This window comes from Phaenicophaeus curvirostris, chromosome 6, assembly GCF_032191515.1.
Source record: "Phaenicophaeus curvirostris isolate KB17595 chromosome 6, BPBGC_Pcur_1.0, whole genome shotgun sequence".
NCBI classification, from domain to species: Eukaryota; Metazoa; Chordata; class Aves; order Cuculiformes; family Cuculidae; genus Phaenicophaeus; species Phaenicophaeus curvirostris.
The window spans coordinates 25,553,688-25,572,858 of NC_091397.1; the positions used below are offsets into that span (position 1 = coordinate 25,553,688).

At 37.1% G+C, this 19,171-nt stretch overlaps 1 protein-coding gene across 2 annotated transcripts in view; it reads left to right on the forward strand.

Moving 5' to 3' along the window:
* Positions 1-17,177, forward strand: part of VPS50 (VPS50 subunit of EARP/GARPII complex) — a 94,971-nt gene extending 77,794 nt beyond the window's left edge. For both annotated transcript variants that reach the window (XM_069859637.1, XM_069859638.1), the window contains 6 exons: positions 6,813-6,961; positions 8,047-8,143; positions 8,295-8,453; positions 10,764-10,885; positions 13,722-13,911; positions 15,345-17,177. In XM_069859637.1, the coding sequence (XP_069715738.1) occupies positions 6,813-6,961; positions 8,047-8,143; positions 8,295-8,453; positions 10,764-10,885; positions 13,722-13,911; positions 15,345-15,464 (837 nt within the window). In that variant the 3' untranslated portion in view covers positions 15,465-17,177. The remainder of the gene's footprint in view (positions 1-6,812; positions 6,962-8,046; positions 8,144-8,294; positions 8,454-10,763; positions 10,886-13,721; positions 13,912-15,344) is intronic.
* The last annotated feature ends 1,994 nt before the right edge of the window (positions 17,178-19,171 follow it).

The following is a 19,171-nucleotide window of genomic DNA, read 5'->3' on the forward strand; positions in this document are numbered from 1 at the left end:
CCTTAGTCATTTAACAGTGCTGTTAACAGAGATAGTGTTAGTGTCTATTGAAATTGATATGTTACAGTTAAGATTTAAAGGAGGAATAAAACTTGTGTAACTGCTCTTAACTTAAAGGCATTCCATGAGGTTTATAATGTCTTATGAACTTATGCTGGTCTTACACTTCTAATGGAAATTTTTAACGTTTTGATTCATGAAGAAAAAACTTCTGGGTATTTTTATTGTTTGCTTATTTTCAAGAGTTTGTGGAAGTCAAGATTACTCTTTTCTGTGTCATAAAATAGGTGTTTCTCTTTTTTTTTTTATGCAGTATTCTGGACTACTATCAAAACTCACTTACCTTAGATGATTTTAAATTACTTCTGTTTGTGTTTTCGGGTTCAGTCTCATGACCTGTTGGGCATTTGGGTTTTTTTGCATTGTCTTCTGTTCATGGTAACTATATTAAGGGCTATAATTTCTGTTGCGTTTTAGTTACTGATTGCAACATCTTTCAATATTTTATTTTCATAGAGATAGTCTGAATCTGATAGTTCTGAATGTGTGACTAAAATTGCATGTAGATCAGAATATTTCTCTGAGTCAGTGCCTGTGAAGGTTGAGCGTTATGATCTATGTCAAGACCCTTCACTAATTTAGACTAGCTTTCCTCTTCCACTTCATCCATTCCTTTTTTCAGATACCAAGTAGATGAAAGCCTCTGTATTTATCGTCAGGAGCTGGAGGAATAATTGAAGGGTTAGAGGCCATCTACTCCAGCTTTTTATAGACTTTCCACATTTTCTGTGTGGGATTGAATTAATGCTATCTAGTTTATATCAGACACTTTTTTAGGATACTACTTTTATTATTGCTCAGCTGCATTTCAAGCTTACTTTTTGAAAATAAGAAAAAGCAAATTGGAAGAGGGGTTCCACTTCAGGCAAGGTAAAGCCAACCTGCGCTTCATGTTCTCTCTGGTGTCTGTGTAGCATCTTTTGTACGAAGGTTGATTGTGGGCATTCCCTGTAGCTCCTTATGAAGCTGCCCTGTTCTAAGTTTATACTTCCCTGTTCTTACGGTATACTAACCATACTTGAGAAATAAGTACTATTCTGGTTTTCATCTGGATCACAGAGACAGAGTTGGGTTTCTGATTCACAGCCATTGAGCAAAAACGCTGCAGCTGTTTAAAGTGCTTCTCCTTTTCCCTGCATTCCTCCTTGTCTATCATATAACTCTGCTTCTGCTGGAGGGTCCTTGTCCCTTCTAAGCAGCTATAGCTGAATCACTTCTCCACTGTTTTGCAGTCTAATTCTTCATAGCAAAGCCAACTGTATTTTATGAACTGCCACAAGTCCACCTGCAGTTTAGATTAATGTTTTAGTGAACAGGAAATAGCTGAGATATGAACACGTGTTTTTAGTGGTGTTAACTTCACCACAGGGCAATAATGTCACATCTCAGCTGTGATGCGTATTGTTCAATATTTCTGTGCTGATCCTACATGGATACAATAACAAACACTATAATAAAAACCACTTCAACAATAAAACAGCCGCTAAACCTCCCCACTTCACTTCCAAGTGTCCTTCCTCCTCACATTTATAATATAGAAGCATGTTTGTAGTTTGGAAGTTTTGTGTGATGTGGTCAAAATGACAACGCTGAATGGACTTAACTCATTACAAGACTAACCAAGCATGGTCTTTAGGGGCTACTGCTTTAAATATGCTTCCTATATCAAAGTGTTATCAATACACCAATATGAGGTTTTGTCCAGCTATGGCTTTTGTTAATCTCTGCGCTGTTAATATAGGTATTAGTTAAAGTATGATCTGAAATTTCTTTTGATATATAAGTGAAATAGTTTTAGTTAAAAATAAATACAAGTGGCCTACCAATTAGCAAAACTGTCTTTATTTGCCTTCTTATAGTATGTTATGTGGAAGTGTACCGAGAGCTTACAGTGACTGAGTAAACAGTTTCTCTGGCTAAGCAACTTGTCTTTGCCTTAACAAAATACTTGTAGGCTAACTCAAAAGTATAAAAAATACAAGCACTGAGTATTTGTTTTAAAGTAGGTTAGGGTGAGTTTCATTCATGAGATGTAAGAGAACAATGGGACTTTCACAAGTTTGACTACATTGTACTGAACTGCATAAGGTGTATCTGAACTTCCTATTCAGGCTTTCCACAGCTAGTATAGAAAAGCTTCAGTACAGATTTCTGCTGTGCAGTGGTTTCAAAGTTAATAATTTGGATCCTCCAGAAATAGCACTCTACAAGCTGCATTTCATTCATACCAGCAGAATGTATTAAAAGGAGAACACAGAAAGCGAAGAATGGAAAGGGGAGGAAGAAGTTCTATTGTTTCAGCCTTGCTTATTATGCTAAGGTGCAGTTTTGATTAGGTCAAACGCATTGAAATGAGTGCGTGTTTCTGAGATGCTTATGTTTCCTCACTGGCAGTTCCCCAGAGTAGGATATGTGGAGATACTTGCACACATTTGGTCTTTGAGTTTTCTTTTCTGAAAGGAATGTAGTTTTGCAGCAGTAATGGTGTTCATATTAGTCTGCTGAGACCAAGTAGGTACAAGGCATCAATCAGAGTGATGTGATCTATGGTAACTGGTGATTCGGAAGGGAAATTCCTACTTCTGATTCCTTGCTTTATCAGTCTTCAAGCAGCTTCCTTATCTTCATAAAATTTAACTTAATCATAGTACTGCCATTACCTAGATGTTGTTTGAGAATGTCCTGTATATTCAGATAGCTGCCTTGAGTGAAACTCTTGCTTCCAAAAGTGAGATTTTTTGGGCTCTTTCCCCATAAAGTGTATATCTTTTGGCAGAGAGAGTAGGTTAGAGATTGATGGTGCAGAGATGGAAAATGTAGATTTTTCAGCAGTTCAAATAAGATAAGGAATAATGGGAGGGAGGAATGATTTTTTTTCTTCATGCCTGTCTTCGCAATCCCCTTTGGCTTTGATCCTTTGGTGCTGTGGAATGGTGTGGTTCAGTTACACTAGTTCCAGTTCTGCAAACAAACAACTCAGTTTCACGTAAAATGTCGCAGTACGGTTCTGCGTTACTTGGTGTGGACATGGGCCCTATTGCATCCTGGTTTGGCGTACTGGTAAGCTCTGGAGACTCAAGGGTGTTAACTGGTTACTTAATATGGTAGTGCCGAACACAGGGTGCTGCTCCTAAAAGACATAGCAAAGCTCCTTGCTGTAATGATAACTGTGGTTCTTGGTGAGGTTTTGTTTGGCCAAAGGTAATTTGTGCAACTTTTACCATCCTTGCTTAGTCTTCTGCTCCATCAAAACAAAAAAAAAAGGCCTGAAATTAAAAAAAAAGACAGTTTTTGGATTTTTTTCATTTTTTCTTCCTCTCTTTGAAAAGATTTGTACAACATACATAATGACAATGTTTAAGGTGTTGTGTGAATTGCTTGTCAAGGGTAGAGTGTCCTGTGTACACAAAAGAAAGTTTTGACATGACAAGCACTTTGAAAACATGCCAGAACTTCTGCACCTGTTTTGCTTCTCCACATTATTAATTCAGAGCTCTTCATACAACTTTTTTTTTTTTTTGTTTATTTGATGTAATACCTAAGTAGACTGGAATGATTTACTATATTTTTCTAGCTTATTTCTTTGAATAATTTTTCTGGCTTTGGCAATTGCTTTGTCTCTCTATGGGCAGTCACTGAGCTGTCCCAATTTAATCACTCAATACTCTTCTTGTTGGGCTCCCAGAATTTGGGCTGATTAACTATTCCCAGAGGAGTCCGCAGAGTCACAGTTGAGCACCTGAGACCCAGTAGCAGCTCCTCCTGAAAATCTTTCTTTGGATAGGAAAAATGTTGCAGGAAAAACATGTGTGACAGAACCAGATTAGTGTAGGTGTTTTTGTGAGGTAGTGGTTCAGGGTTATGGCAGTGGGCGTGCTCTTCTGCAGAGGCTCATTTGATGTTTATTCTTTTAAAGCATATTTAATGACTCATTTTCTCTGTTGTCTATCAGCACACAGTGATTCCTGATAGATAAATTGTTGTGTTGTCCTTCTTGTGTTGGGTTAGGCAAGACAGTAAATAAACTTGCTTACTGCTGGTAATTTTTTTAATGTAAAGTCTGCCATTTGACTTCGAACACTAAGAAATAACTGAAATTCAAAGGTCCCAGAAGTTTCTATGCAGGTTTTATGGAAGTCTGTTACTGAAATCAATGGGACTGACCCAACCGAGGTTTTGTGACAAAGAGCATTGAGGATCCACACTCTTGAAACTGGAAACCTTATGTCTATCATGTGGCAATGCCGATCAACTCAGCCCTGGGGCTGGTGTGAAGTGTGTATGTTGTAAGTGTTGGAAACCTAGGGGATCCCTTGCATAGCACTTTGTGATGCTGTAAATATATCCCTTGTCTGCAAAGGTTTGTAAATAAATAGAAAATAAATTGCTGGGTTTCTCAATGTGGTTTATTATTTATTTTGCAAAAGATCTGTTCCCTGTTCCTTGTGTTGAGTGATGATCATTGTAGTAGCTTACATTGTTTACATTTTATTTAGTTTCCTTAGGGCTGAGTCAAGATTACCTCCTTTGTAAGCTTTGTGCACCTCAGCAAGAAAATAATAATCTTTCAACTTAAAATGTAGTAAGAATATTGAAAAGTACAGTTTTTAAACCTTAACGCATTTACATCATATTCAGAATGCATAGTTACTCTTGAATGCAGTGTGCTTTTACATTTAGCTTTACTTGTCATTTTCAGCATCAAGTTTGAAGAACTGTTAGGGATGTGTGAGTCTAAGGGGGATGGAAAAACCTGACTTGATGCTCAGTGCCATAATCTGTTCTCAGGGTAATTTGTCATTTGTTGAAATTAAAGTTGGGCTGGCTGCTGTTTAACTTTCTGGCTTCTACTCTCCTCCTCTTCGTCCTCCTTCTCCTCCATTTGAGATTGACACCATTTTGCTCACTTCCAATTTTACAGGTTTTTACCAGTTCTCCATGAGTGCTCAAAGGGAATCTCTGACAACAGTTAGTCTCACAAATTTTCTTAAATTACTTGAAGGGTTAAATCCAAGTCCATTTCATTGCAAAACATCAGATTTTTTTTAGTAGTCTTTTGCCTTTTTTCCTGTTCCAGCCTGAATGTTTTGCCCCTTTATTGCGACTTTCAATCATTTGATCATTTCTGTTAATGAAGGCTGGAGGAAAAGGCATGCATCACTGAAATGCTTTCAGAATCATCTTGTGCTTTTTCTTGGGGATTGGCTAATCCCCAATTGGGATGTGCTAAGTAAATATTTTCAGAGCTGCCTGAAAGACATTACATGAATTTTAGCAAATATCTAGGTCTTTTGGCTTGCTTATCCATTCACTCACCAGAATGCAAACTTCATGGTATGGTGAAATGTGTGATGAGTTTAATTGCAAATTTATCTGGCTGAATGTGAACATGAATCAGAGCAAAGAAAATTAATTTTTCAAATAACATAGCGATATGGCTCTATCTGATAGCATTTACCCTAAGCTTCTTTTGGAAGTTTTATCTTCTGCTCATTGATCTATTTCTGTGAGATCTTTTAGAGCTACAGATGATGGTATTGCTCAGTCAGCAGTCTTTTAATGCCAGAGTTTCAGTGGGGATCCTTTAAGGCTTTCTGCTTGATCTGCTTTCTGCTTCTGAGGCCTATTACAGATTTTTTTTTTTTTAGATGTCTGAAGATTTCCTTGCCCTCAATAGTGAGAAATCCATTTTCCCAGTCTGCACTTTCTTCCATCTGCTCTAGCCCATTTTTATTTTTGTGTTTGATGTCTTCAGGAGATACAGAGCTGAAAGAGCCTTTCTGAGTTAACAAATCCAGCTCCCTGTTGCCTAGGACTGTCAACATCACAGGAGGCAACTGTCAACTAAGATCCAAGATGTTTAAAGTGGAACTTGTGATCTGTTTGTTCCTCTACATGTCAAACCATTTTTAACAGCTTGGACATTGCCACCTTCCTGATTGTCTTATATTCTTAGCGTAACTTTTGGCTTGGCTTTTATCCAAGCAGTAAATGCATTCAGGTGCTGCTTTGTCTATAGCAGCAAAGTTTTGATATTTCTAGTCATTCTGCATCACATAATTTCTCACCAAGTCCTCACATGCTTTGACACAATTAGTTTTTGCCTATCCTGCCTTTAATTGCTGCAGTATAACCACAATGGGTCTGCCACGTACTTTGCTTCCAGAATAACCTCCCTGTTATTTTTTACTTTTTCACCTGATGATCTGTATAGTACCTTTTCTCTTGGCTTTTCAACATCTGCAATGCCTATTCTTATCTCATTTCTGATATTTAGAATGAGTTATGCCACCACCCCCACCACTTGATTCCATCAGTGTTTCTAGTGCTCACTGCTCTCTTTTTCTTCTTAGGTGAAATGGTCTTAGAAACATGTGCATGGAAATTGTTTTGGTTTGTGTCACTCCTCACAGTTCTCTGCTGTGTTCTTCTGGTGACTACTGTGGTCAACAGGAATCTGTTTTTCTTCCTCTTGCTCCTGATTCTTTAGTTGCTTTGCTGCAATTTTCTCTCTATTTATTTCTGGTTCCAATTGGAAGAAAATAGAAACAAACTGCAATGCTGCTTTATTTATTATAGGGATTTTGGCTTCATCTTTGTCCAATTCTACAGCAGTCTGATAATTATGCTAATTCCTTCTGTGAATCCTCTTCTAGCTGTAACTTGTACTTAGATTCCTCAAATGTAGGGGGGCTTCCCCCTTTTTTCCTTGCTTTTTAGTGGTTTTTCAGTTATTTAATTCTTTGTTTTAGGACGTCTCTGCTGATTCCACAGGAACTCTCACAGCTGCTGAAGAGAGAAAGGAGAAGGTGCCAAGCCCACATCTCAGTCATCTTGTAGTTTTGACATCTGGCAATTCACTGTATGGTTTGGCAGAGAGAGTGGTGGCCACGGAATCTTTGTAGGTCATTTACTGTACACTGTTTGGGGTCGGTGGAAGCTCTGGGTTGTTTAAGAGTTTGTGATAACAAGCCCAAACCTTCTTGAGGTGTCAAAATTTCATACTTCTCAATGTGTTTATTAACTAAAGATATTGGGACCTAACCATCTGGTCTAACCACCTGCAGGCACATGCAATGAAATTCTCCTGCAACTGGTCCAGTAATTTGTGACAGTACAAGGCCAAATCTAACAGGAAAAATGTTTAATTTTAAAAAGGCTAATGAGAGTATTTAATCTCTGTGGTCCCTTTAAACCTTATATTTAATATTCAGATGCTGATAGCTGAGACTCAAAACTACTTGGTTCATATTGATTTGGCTTGGATTGCAATGTTCTTTGTAGTGGGTGAAAGTTTACCTTCGAAGAAGAGATTATAATGAGCAAGTAACACAAAACTCTTACAAAATGATCAGAATAAGAATGATCAGAGTCAGATGGACTTTCTCTCCTCTCCCCCTTCCCCGATGACACTCGAAGATTAGAAGTTAATTTTAAAAAGATATTTTCGAAGGCATGTATTTTCTTTTGCGTTCATCTATGCTTAGTTGGAAATGTATTTTGTTGTTGTGTTGTTAAGAAATCCTACCCCTGAGAATAAATTTGATCTCATATACTGTCTTTTAAAGATTCATGGGTATGTAAGTAATTAGGAATGTTATTTTGGAATTCTTACGTGGTTTTCTTAATATTAATGTTGACTGCCTTGCAGTATGGAAATTATGAGATACTTGCCCACTGACTTTATTAGACTTTGGATTAGACTATTGCAGTGTATCCTGAGTAAAATAGAAATATGAATAGTTGATATTTAGGCCTTAGTATCTTTTTTTTAAAGCATTTTGTTATTTGCAGTCATATTTTAAATTATCAAAATCTAGAATACCTGTTGATATACTAGCATGACACTGACACAGTTCTTCTCAGGACTAAATTTTCGAAGTTTACATACCATTATTGCCAAATACATTAACTGGAGACTAAATTTATATAGAGACATTCCAAATGTTGCATTTAGTTCACAGTAAATTTTCTTTGCTTTCAAAGGGTATTTCTGGCTGAGCAGTTTGAGTTTCTTCAGCCTCATCTTGATGCAGTGATGCCAGCTGCCAAGAAGCCTTTTCTTCAGCAGTTCTATTCTCAGGTCAGAGTTGTGTAATTCACAGCCAGCTGATTTTTAAACAGAAGATTTAAAACTTGTACAATATGATACAAATACTTGTAGATCATAGTTATGTATTGCTCTTATTAGCCAGAAATTTACTGAATCGTATTTTATTTATATTCTGTTTCAGACGGTGTCAACCGCTAGTGAATTACGTAAACCAGTTTACTGGATTGTTGCTGCTAAAGCCATTGATTATGAACAAATGCTGCTTCTCATGACTAATGTGAAATGGGATGTGAAGGAAATCATGTCTCAACACAATATATATGTTGATGCTCTTTTAAAGGTGAATACTTTCTGGGAAATTGTGTGCTAGAGTTTCTATAAACATTAAATTACTGTAGTACTTCAATAAGAATGTTAAAGTAGTATGGTTAGAGCAATACAGCGTCTTGACAAATGGTAAGTTATTATAAAGAGATCTGTCCAGGATTTTCATTAATCTTGCTGCTAGCAGATTGTTTTCAGTGTTGATTTTTTGACTAGATGGTGGATGAAAGTGACCACAAAAGTTTAATGGGTTTTGTTTGTACATCTTGAATGGTAGATAAATGTGTAGTAAATGGATTAACATTAAGAAAATCCATTGGCCTGAGGTAGTGTTTTTTTTAACAATGGCTATCTGTTGTTCTGCATACTTGTATTTGTTGTCTTTGATATATATTGTGGGGGCTATATTTAAACCAGCATCGATAATGATCCTGCATGATGTAACTGAAGTAGCCATATTTAGAAGTTAGCAGTTGAAAAGAAAGGTAAGATGGAAGCTGTTCACCCAACTTCTTAATTGCTTTCAGAATAAGTAGTTTATATAATTGCTCTGTCTTGTGGCATATAGAACCAGTTCCTGGGAGAATCCCTCTCATATACTTTTATATATGCATAAATGATGTTTCTGAAGGTCTTTAGAAGGAAGTTCTGGCAGTAGTAGAATTATACTAATACTTACAGAGAAACTAAAAATTTTATTTTAAAGATCCATGAAGTATCTATCAGAAAAAGTTATGCATTTGTGTTGAATAACAGTTTTTATTAAACCTTTGTACTTTATAGCTGTTCTTTGCTTAAAAAAATCAATGTCAAGTAGGGAGAATCTAACAGAGGATGTACCATTGCAATGTATTTTACTGAATCTGTGATTACCCTTCTTTATGCTGCCATGGCTTTTTGAAATCAGTTTGTATTTAGGTTTTGTCTCTTCGGTAGAACTTATTTTGGGGAGTGTACAACTGCTGATGTTGCTTCACAACAATCAGGGCTGATGCTATTTAAAACCTCATCTGGCCTCTATATGCTATAGCTAATAATGGTTACTACAGGAGCTTTTAGATTAATTCTCAAGAAGTTGCTGGGACTCCGGGAACGTAAGATGTAAGCACAATGTTTAATGTAATAACCAGCTACTTTTAGCCATGTGTACCATATGCAAAATTCTGTGTAAGTGTGTATGGAAGCAGATAAACTGGGGAAAGAGTGGGCATGGATTTTAAGCATCTTCAGCAAAGTTGTATGTTGGTTAAAGCGTGACGTTGTAGTGCGCTGCTTCCTCTTGCTGAATTGTTCTTTCAGAAAATATGTTTAATAAAGCGCCAGTTATTTGATCAGGTACTAGGTTAAATTGGTTACTGAGATTCCCTTCTGATTTTCTTCACTTACTGAAATTTTGATGGGGGACCAAAAAAACGGTGGGGGAAGAAAGGAAAAAACCACCTAAATTAACAGCCTTGGAACGAAAGCACTTTGTTGGACAAGTATGGTCTTAGAAGGCTGCAGGACAAACTGCTTTTGCTGGTTACACAGAGCAGTTCATTATCAGTCTGCTTTATGTTGAAGTAATTTGATACTTTTTAGAAGTAATAGTGAGGTTAGTCACTGACAGCAGACTTCCATTTCATTTTATGTAGATCACAAAACTGTTGTAGCAGTAATTATGTTCAGTTATGACTAGTTTTGTCGCTCATAGTAACAGCTTAAATCCATCCAGACCATTGGTGTTTCAAGTGGAAACAAGTGCCTTTCCTCAACCTGAATTGTTACCTGGCATAGTGATACACTCCCAGACTATTAGATTTGGACTCTTCATAGTGGGTGCTCTCAGCACTGGTGAGCTATCTATTGTGAAAGGTCGAAGAATGAAAAGTGGTTATAGTGTTTCGGAGCTTCCCTTTGAAAGCTAATGAGGCAGGTATTTAGAGGGGTAAAGAGAGCATCGCTTGATTTTCTTCAGTGGTTGGATATTGACTTTTTAAAAGTTAAAGATGAGTTTAGGGAGTGAGGCAATGAAAATGGCATTTGAAGGATTAGCTACTTGGTTAATTTTCAGAGGTGTCCATTTCACAGAGAACTACAGAGCAGTAGTTCCCTTTTAAAAAAAAATTACTGAGATGTAAATAATATACTAGAAAGTAGTATGCTTTCTACTTTCTGTACACTAAGACTGTCTCTACAGTTGTGTCTATTAAGCTTCTCTGCTTTGCTTTTACATTTGAGCATTTGTTCTCATATGTGTTTCCAATTCATTGTTGTTATTGCTAGGGATGTATAGAGTGTGATCCCTTTTAAGCTAAAGGAATAATGATCTTTCATGTTTTGTCAGGAATTTGAAGAATTTAGCAGGAGGTTGAATGAGGTGTCTAAGAGAGTCCGTATTCCTCTGCCTGTCTCCAACATCCTTTGGGAGCACTGCATACGCTTGGCTAATAGAACGCTTGTGGAAGGGTAAGTAGTTTATGACAGTCTTGCCTTTGGGTAAATATATCTATAATGATAATATCTGTTTTATGGAATTAAAAGTTCTAAGTTTGTAGTGTACTGATAAGCCCTTGCACTTTTGGGGAGTCTAAAAGATATCAAGGCTTAACATAGTCCTTAGCAGTTGTTTCACAGAGTCTGGTACAGCATTGAGCCTAGAGGAGATTGTCTTGTAGCTAGATGGTACTGAAGAATGACATGTCTGAGTGTTTTACTGAAGCATTTGAAGCAGCATAGTTCTCTTTCAAAGACACTTCTATCTGAAAATGATGGTGTTGTCATTTGTCTTTGCCAGGAAGAAAGATGGGTTTGTCAACCCTAGCAGTTACCTTATAGTAGCGATGGAGCAGAATTTTTCCAAGTTCATCAGGAATAGAGAGGTGTCTTAGTTGGCTTGGTCGGTAGAGGCTTGAGCACCTTAGTGAGAAACAGTTACACATAGCTCATACTTCCCTCTTGATCAGTGTCCCAGTCTTTTCAGAGTCCATATTATAGCCTGAGTAATGTAGTCTTTTCATCCACTGCAGTTACTTTTGTGTTATTGTTCTCTTGCTATACATGTGTCTGGCTCTCTTTGCACCTTATTCTGCACCACAGAATATGTAGTCTCCCACTTTTTCTGCATTTTTCCATATTTCATTCTTGTTTATCTTTACCCTACGCACTCTCTACGACCTCTTACTTCTTTCCATCCCACTGTTCTGTCTGCTCTCGTTTAGGACGTCAACAATATCCTTCTGCAAGTGTTAACTTTCTGTCAAGGATCATCAGCTTCCACTACTTCCATCAAGTCATTGTTTTTAAACTTACGCCCATTCCTTTCATGTCTTCCTTTAGCAGTCTCTTGAGAGATCAATTTCATCTTCAGGGAGGCTAAATCCAGCCATGACCTCCCTCTGGCTTCTGAATTCCTTCATATGATATATGATCTATACAACTATCTTTTCTTTTTGAAATTTTATTTTCCACTTAACATGCCTCAAATCAAAAGAAGTGTAACAAAAGCATCTGTCCTCTCCTCCACCCACCCCTCTTTCCTTTCCTTTCAAGTGAATAACACCATCAGTTGCTACCAACCGGTTCTGCCTAAACCCTTGTACGTGTTTCTACCTTCTTTCTTTCCCTTACTTTGCAATCTTACTCAGCTTTTGTGACTTCAGTGTTCATGGACCACTTAATTCCTGTCTGTGAAGATCATAATTCCTGTACCTTGTTCCACGCTACAGTTTTGAGTCACACTTGTGACTTACCGTGAAAATTTTACCTTAACTTTCACCTAAGCATTTCACTGACTAGTCAAAGTGGACAGTGAATAACTTGCTGATAGGATTTGTCCTGTGCCCTCTCTTAGAGTGTAAAGAGCACTCATTATCTCCTCCCAAATATCTGCCTGTAATTTTGCTTTCTTGCCCATTTTTTTTTTTTAATCTTTTACGTTTAAGTTTCCTTTGCCACTGGAGAAAGGGAAGGAAGGTATTCTGAACTTGGCTCTCTGAATACCCTCATATCTTCTTTTGTCTCTGAATTCCATGGAGCTATGGAATTGAAAATCTGGTCAACTGAAATTGCTTTCATCAGGCTCTTCGCTGAGTGAAGAACAGTCTCCAGTACAGTCAGACGTATTCTTTAAATTTTGCTCTGCCCTATCTCCTAGTTCTATGTTCTGTCCTATTTCCTGTCTGGCTTCTTGAAGTGCTTCCACGTGTCTTATTGAGAATCATCATCCAGTCTTCTACAGAGCTTCAGAAGTCTTGTGCCTTGTTCCCTTTCTCTTTATGCCTCTGTTATTTATGCATTTTGGAAATTCTTTCTGTATACTAACTGTAAGGGTGCAATTTCTTTTTATTCTTAATGTGATTTTGCTCTGTATCTGGTTTCCAGCTGCATGTTTCTGCTGCCTCCTTTGCATCAGACCTAATAATCTAGGGACTGTATAACAATTCGGATGAACTCCATGAACCAGTGGAAGACTGAGCTTCAGTGAATGAAGCTACAAATGAAGAGTGAGAACAGTGAGAGAGGATTGTCGTTTGTGGCAGCAGCCTGTGTGCCCCAGAAAAAAGCTTTTTTATTTTGTGTACACAACTGAAATTGGCACAGTTTAGGGCAGTGTGGTTTCATTTCCTTTGATCTTGAGAAATGCAGTTTCTTTTTCATTTGAAAAACTTCAAAGGTCATTTTCCTCATTTGTTACCTATTGCCCCACTGTAATCCTTCTTGGTATTAGCCTGCCCTAAGCTCATCTACTGTCTCTTCTTTTTTTGAACTCAAACCTGTCAACAGTTTTCTGTCAATCTATTCACCTCTCACAGAGATTCCCCAGTGCTGCCACCCTTTATCCTCTGGTTGTTGTGGGTGTTTTTGAACAAACAGCTTTGTGCCTTTCTTTGATACTGCCGCTGTTGCTTCAGCAAGCTTCTAGCGACCATTCCTAAAGCTGCTGTGTTACTTTTCAGACTTCGTTGGTCACGATCGCTTGACTAAAGCCACTGTCTAGTGTGCTGATCAGCAATGATTTCATTTCTTTTAACCACTTCTAGTAAGTTTTTCAATGTAGGATTTTTAGTGGGAGGTGAGGGGGCTTAAGCATCACCGAGTACAATGGGGTTCTTTACTATGAGTGGGACTAAAACATATTATACTACTGCAAATAAAGCTGCACATCAGACATCCTAAAAGGAGTTCTTGTCTGCTTTTAACTTAAACTCATTATGTTCCTCCTCAAGGTTCGAAGGACTTTGAGAAGAAAGGCTGATTTTTATTTCTTTCTAAGTTTTGCTTTCCACGATGTTTCTTTTTTCAGTTATGCCAATGTAAAGAAGTGCAGCAATGAAGGACGTGCCTTGATGCAACTGGACTTTCAGCAGTTCTTAATGAAACTAGAAAAATTAACAGACATTAGGCCTATTCCAGATAAAGAATTTGTAGAGACCTATATTAAAGCTTACTACCTAACAGAAAATGACATGGACCGCTGGATAAAAGAGCATAGGGTACGAGTTATATTTGCATTCTTTTACTGTCTATTGGGAAAATTCACCCTGATGATAGAATCATGCTAACAACTCTGAATGATGAGTGCTTCTATGTGTTAAAGATTAATATATGCATTTATATCTATATATTCATTTACTAATGTAAAATCTGTGTGAGAAGCAGTATAAATACAAGTGTGTGGGCGTGTATGTGGTCATTATATTTATTATCATATGAAATTAGTATGTGTTTATACTGATGCAACACCTGATGACTGGGAAGGATGAATAAGCCAGTCATATCTACCAAATATATCAAAAAATATCAAAAACTAGAGCAAAGTGAAGTCGGAAACGTTTGTAGGCTGTTCAGAATATGTCAGAGTGCACAATTCAATCATTATTCAAAGGTATGGTTTGAAATCACGCCATGAAGTTTTACTTTGCATTTAGAAGCAGATTGTTTAAACTAAGATAAGAGCCATTGCATTGTCTTCCTTTATTTAATAATAACGTATCAGAATCAACATTGCTCTTCGAGATAAGTTTTCATTTGTGTTTTGAAAGCATTTAACATGCTTTCATGATAGCGTAGCCTAGCAATTACAAAAGGACTGCATAAATAATAGTCCCATGGTATTGGAGCTGGCCCATGGTTTAAGTAAAAACGTCTTTTAAAATGGAGCACTTTGAAATCTGTATTTTGGGATTACTTTAAATCCCACTAGAAATGGATGAAAGAAATAAGTCTTCAATATAATTTTCCTTGTTTTACCTGGAAGCACAAGAGAAATTGTGAGCTGTAGTTTGGTGAACTACATGGAAAAAATTGTTTAAACCTACTGATGGAAGCTGTATTTTGGATAGTGTTAGGTATAAAGGTACTACTGGCAATTGTGGTGTTTTGACAGGTGTTAAGAATTCTTGTCTTCACATTTTTGCCATTTTTTCCTGCTTTATCATGTATTGAAATTAACACTGGAGCCTCTGTAGACAGAATTATTTAGAAGCTTATTGGAAATGAGAAGTCAAAATAAAGATCATAAACTTTTGTCACAGTTTCTTTAGAAAAATGTTTTTGTGTTAAAAGCTTATCTCATTTGCATATACGTTGCCCACCACAATACCCTAAGAATAGAGAATGCATTAAGAATTGATTTATATACATACATACTCAAAGAATTACTTTCTGTGAACTCAGTCCAGCACTACTAAAGTCATAAGCTTTTTCCATTATATTCTACCATGTAGCAAAATACAGTTTTGTCCTCTGCATCAGCTATGAAAACTATCCAGACCTGACTTAACTACCACTTTAAATCTCCCTTCTGTACTGACTACTTCTATCAGTTGAAAAGTCCACTGTGTGTATGTCTGTTTTTCAGTTTTCTATTTTTGTGCAGTGTTTTTTTCTGCCATAATATGATCTGTTTTCTGCTTTTATTTGCCAGGAATATTCCACTAAGCAGCTGACGAATCTGGTAAATGTTTGTCTGGGCTCCCACATCAACAAAAAGGCAAGACAGAAGCTGCTGTCTGTTATTGACGACATAGATAGGCCTAAAAGATAACTGGAGAAAGCTGCTTTCCTTGTGACTTGTATTTTTTTCTGTTCATGTGAAGCATGCAGGCAAATCTCTTGTGGACTAATGACAACATTATTTTAAAAATCATTATGCATGACCTTTCTTTCCAGCATTGGAGACAGTCCGAAGTGGTATAACGTTCTAAAGTATGACTTTTTCTAATCTGTAGTATTATTTTCTGTTGTTTCTTCTACCTTTTCTTTCTGTTACTTGCCCTTAGTCAAGGGTCACCTTGTATCATTGGTGAGCTGTATATTTTGCAAAACTGTATACTGTAAGTAAAATCAAAATCAGAGAGAAACATGTTGGCTTAATATATAGTTGATGCCCTTTTTAATAAAAGGGCTAATTGAAAATATGATTTCTTTCCTCCCTGCTTTAACCCTCAGAGTTTGTTCTTTATTATGGACCAGTGTAAAATGAAAGATTCGATTGATGTATCTTGCATGTGGATTGAGAGTGCAAATCAACTAAATACTGTAATGTTAAATCCACTCACCTTCATATGTATTTAAAAATGTCTTTTTTATTTCAGAATTAATTTAGTCCTATCAAAATGTTTGACTTCTGATTAATAGAAGATAATAAATACTGTACACTAATATGATTTCTTTGTGAGACTTCATTTTCCCAATTCAACAATGCAAACTGTCATTTACAATAGGAATTAGTACTGTTCCTTTTATATTGCTCCTCTTTTGTCCCCTCTTCCTGTCTTTCTTGTTCTGAAGCAATAATGCCAAGGAATAGGAACAATGCTTTGTTGGCTGAAGTTTTGTATTCATACTAAGATAATATTTCCTACTTGGAAATACTAAGCAATACTTACACCCTGAGTGGTCCTGGGCAAAGCAAAATTCCTTGGCTGTGTATTTCCCCTTAGAAACTGGTTTGTCAGAGCATCACTGGTTCCACTGAAGTTTTCAGGTTTGCCTTCGGCTGAAGGATCTGCATCCTGATTACCTTTTTCCTTCCTTGCAGTGCAGGTTTGCACAAGATACTTGGAAACTGCTCACATACTCTGGTGGCAGAACCAGAGAAACTCCCAAGACTGAACTAACTAAAATTGAGACTTTGATATTCATTATTCATTATTTATATATTCATCACAGCGCTCGTGCACTGTTTAGTCTCACTGGTTTTCAGTATGTAAAGTTATAGATATTTTTTTTTTAATTATGTAATAACAATTTTAAAGTGCTCTGAGAACTTAAAAGGAAATGTGCTGACATTGAGCTAATAGGTAAAATAATTTACTTAAGTTACAATGCACTAATGTATAATGGTAAATTATGATAAATTCTCAGTTTCAGGTTCATACTTGCTATTGTACTTTTCATTCATATATGAGAGAGTCAGGACTTATTGAATGAAAGCAGTACCCATAGATAGAAAATGTGGAATCGTTATAATTACTCTTTTCTGTAGTTTGATTTCCTCTTCAGAAGTGGACAGAGCGTCATTGTGTGAGTTCACTGAAAACCTGTATACAGTTTTAGGAGAATGATTGATAGAATTTACTTTTCAAATATCGACTGTGTAGTGGTCACTTTGCTTGTTCATCTGTATTTTAAAGGAAATAACATTTAAACCAAAATTTAACTCCATTCTTTATTGACCATTTGAAATTGTTTAGCAGTGTGTCACTGTTTATGTTGAAGCTGAGTCACTTTTACCCTCATTAAAAAGTTGGTTCAAAAAGAGAAAAACATTGTTTAATTTGGAAGTGTGATTTATTGCATCAGAGTATTTACCCTGAAGTCAGATCCAGAACATGAGCTCTTGGCTGAAATAGATTTTACAGTAATCATCTCTGACACATTTCTGTTTCAATTTACTTCTCATCGATGAAATAAGAAATTGTAATACCTTTAGTGGAGCTTTGGTGAGCTGAACACATGGTTAATTTCCCTGAACTATTTGGGCTGCTGTAATTTGATTGCTTACCAAAAGGTAGGAGTATAAACACTGATTGGGATGCGGGGTCAAGGAAGGAGGTGAGCAATTGTATGAATCAAAGTTGGGAGTAATCTTTTGTAGGGTATCTATAGTTTGACTTGTTATTCTTAAGTAAACCCCTAGATAAAAGGATCTGCAAGATGCAGTGTTAAACCTGTGCAAAAACTGTTTGATCTTCATTTTTGTATGCCTAGGAAATTATATTTTCTAAGGGAACCTCATCTTGCTGCCCAGGATTGATGCTAAGGGAGAAGCTACATAGCTGAATGGCCTACATACACTCTTAGGTATATGGTTTAACTTTCAGGTTGGCCTGGGTGGAGTAAGGAGTTGGAGTAGATGGTTCTCGTGGTTCCCTTTCAATTCATTATACTCTTTATTACTTGGTCCTGAGTAACTAACAAAGCCAACTTTTGGCTGAATATTGGCTCTGTTTTTTACAAACCATTGATTTCTGAGAATCTCTGTATATCCCTCACTCTCCTATGGGATAAGAAAGACTGTTATACTGCTTTTTCTGTAGTAGAGAATATGGGTTAAAACGTACTGCTTTTTAGTGAAGTGGTTTGGAATGCTTTAATAACGGAAGATAATTTCCTTCGGTGTCTAAAGAGAATGACCTGCACTGCAGAGGTGGGCAATGCATCTGTCAGTCCTTCTTTAGTCAGATAAAGAATTTAAATCCTGTTCCTCAGGTAATGACTACTCTGATATTTGCCAAGTTTATCTAGAGCGTCAGTTCCTTGTTTTCAAGTCTCTGGTGAGGCAAAGCCTACCCCTGCCTTGAGCAGCAAACACAGAGGGCTTTTCTACAGTTGTCATCTTTGAGCTATGGTGATGCTGTTCTCCAAGGAAGCATCTACTGGGACAAAAATAAGGGGGAGCCTGCTGATCAGTTGTGCCCTTGGTGTAAGATTTAAGTTCTTGCTTTGGTGTAGGTATAATTTTTTAAAGCAGAATGGCATTGACTGGAAAGAGTATCTTGGATCAGCTGTGCTTCAGCTGATGGGGTAGTGAATAGAGCAACCTCCAGAGGTATAATTTGAAGTGCCTGATCTGGGTCAGGGTTTGAGTGCTTCATGATTTTGGATGAGTAGCCAGATCTCCAGGTAGCTGACTGTTCTGGATTCCTTTGTTCCCACGTGGGAGAAAGTTTTCCCATGTGTGAAATAAAAGCTTGGCTTACTTTTCATCTGCAATGGGAACAGCTAGGCCCTGGCCAGATCTGCTTAGCAACACGCTGAATGTAGGCTGTAGATTATAGCTTGTGAACACTGCTGTGAGAACATTCTTTCTTCTTTTGTTCCTGCTCCTTATGGGAGAAAAAAGGTGGAGTAATCAATAGCTGCCTCATGCACTTTTAATTTTCACAGTTGTGAATGACAAAAGCGCATCTCATGATACTGAAGATGGAATTTGCTTAATGCAAAGCTGTGGATGTGGATTGTGCCCTTGGCTTGTCCTTCTCCCGCGAAAGACACAAAATTATGAAGATCCTCTTCACTTACTGTGAAAATTATGTATTTGGGGTCGTTCCCCTTTGAGACCATGGTCATGGTTAGTGTTTATGAAAATTCTGTATTGCAAGCTGTACTTTGGTACAAAACCCTTGAACCTCAAACCTAGAATAAAACCCATGTTTTTTAAAAAAAACCCCAAAAATAACAATAACAACCCACGAACCCAAAGCCCCTCAAAAATGTACAATCCCCCTCTCCTCTCGATGGAATTGA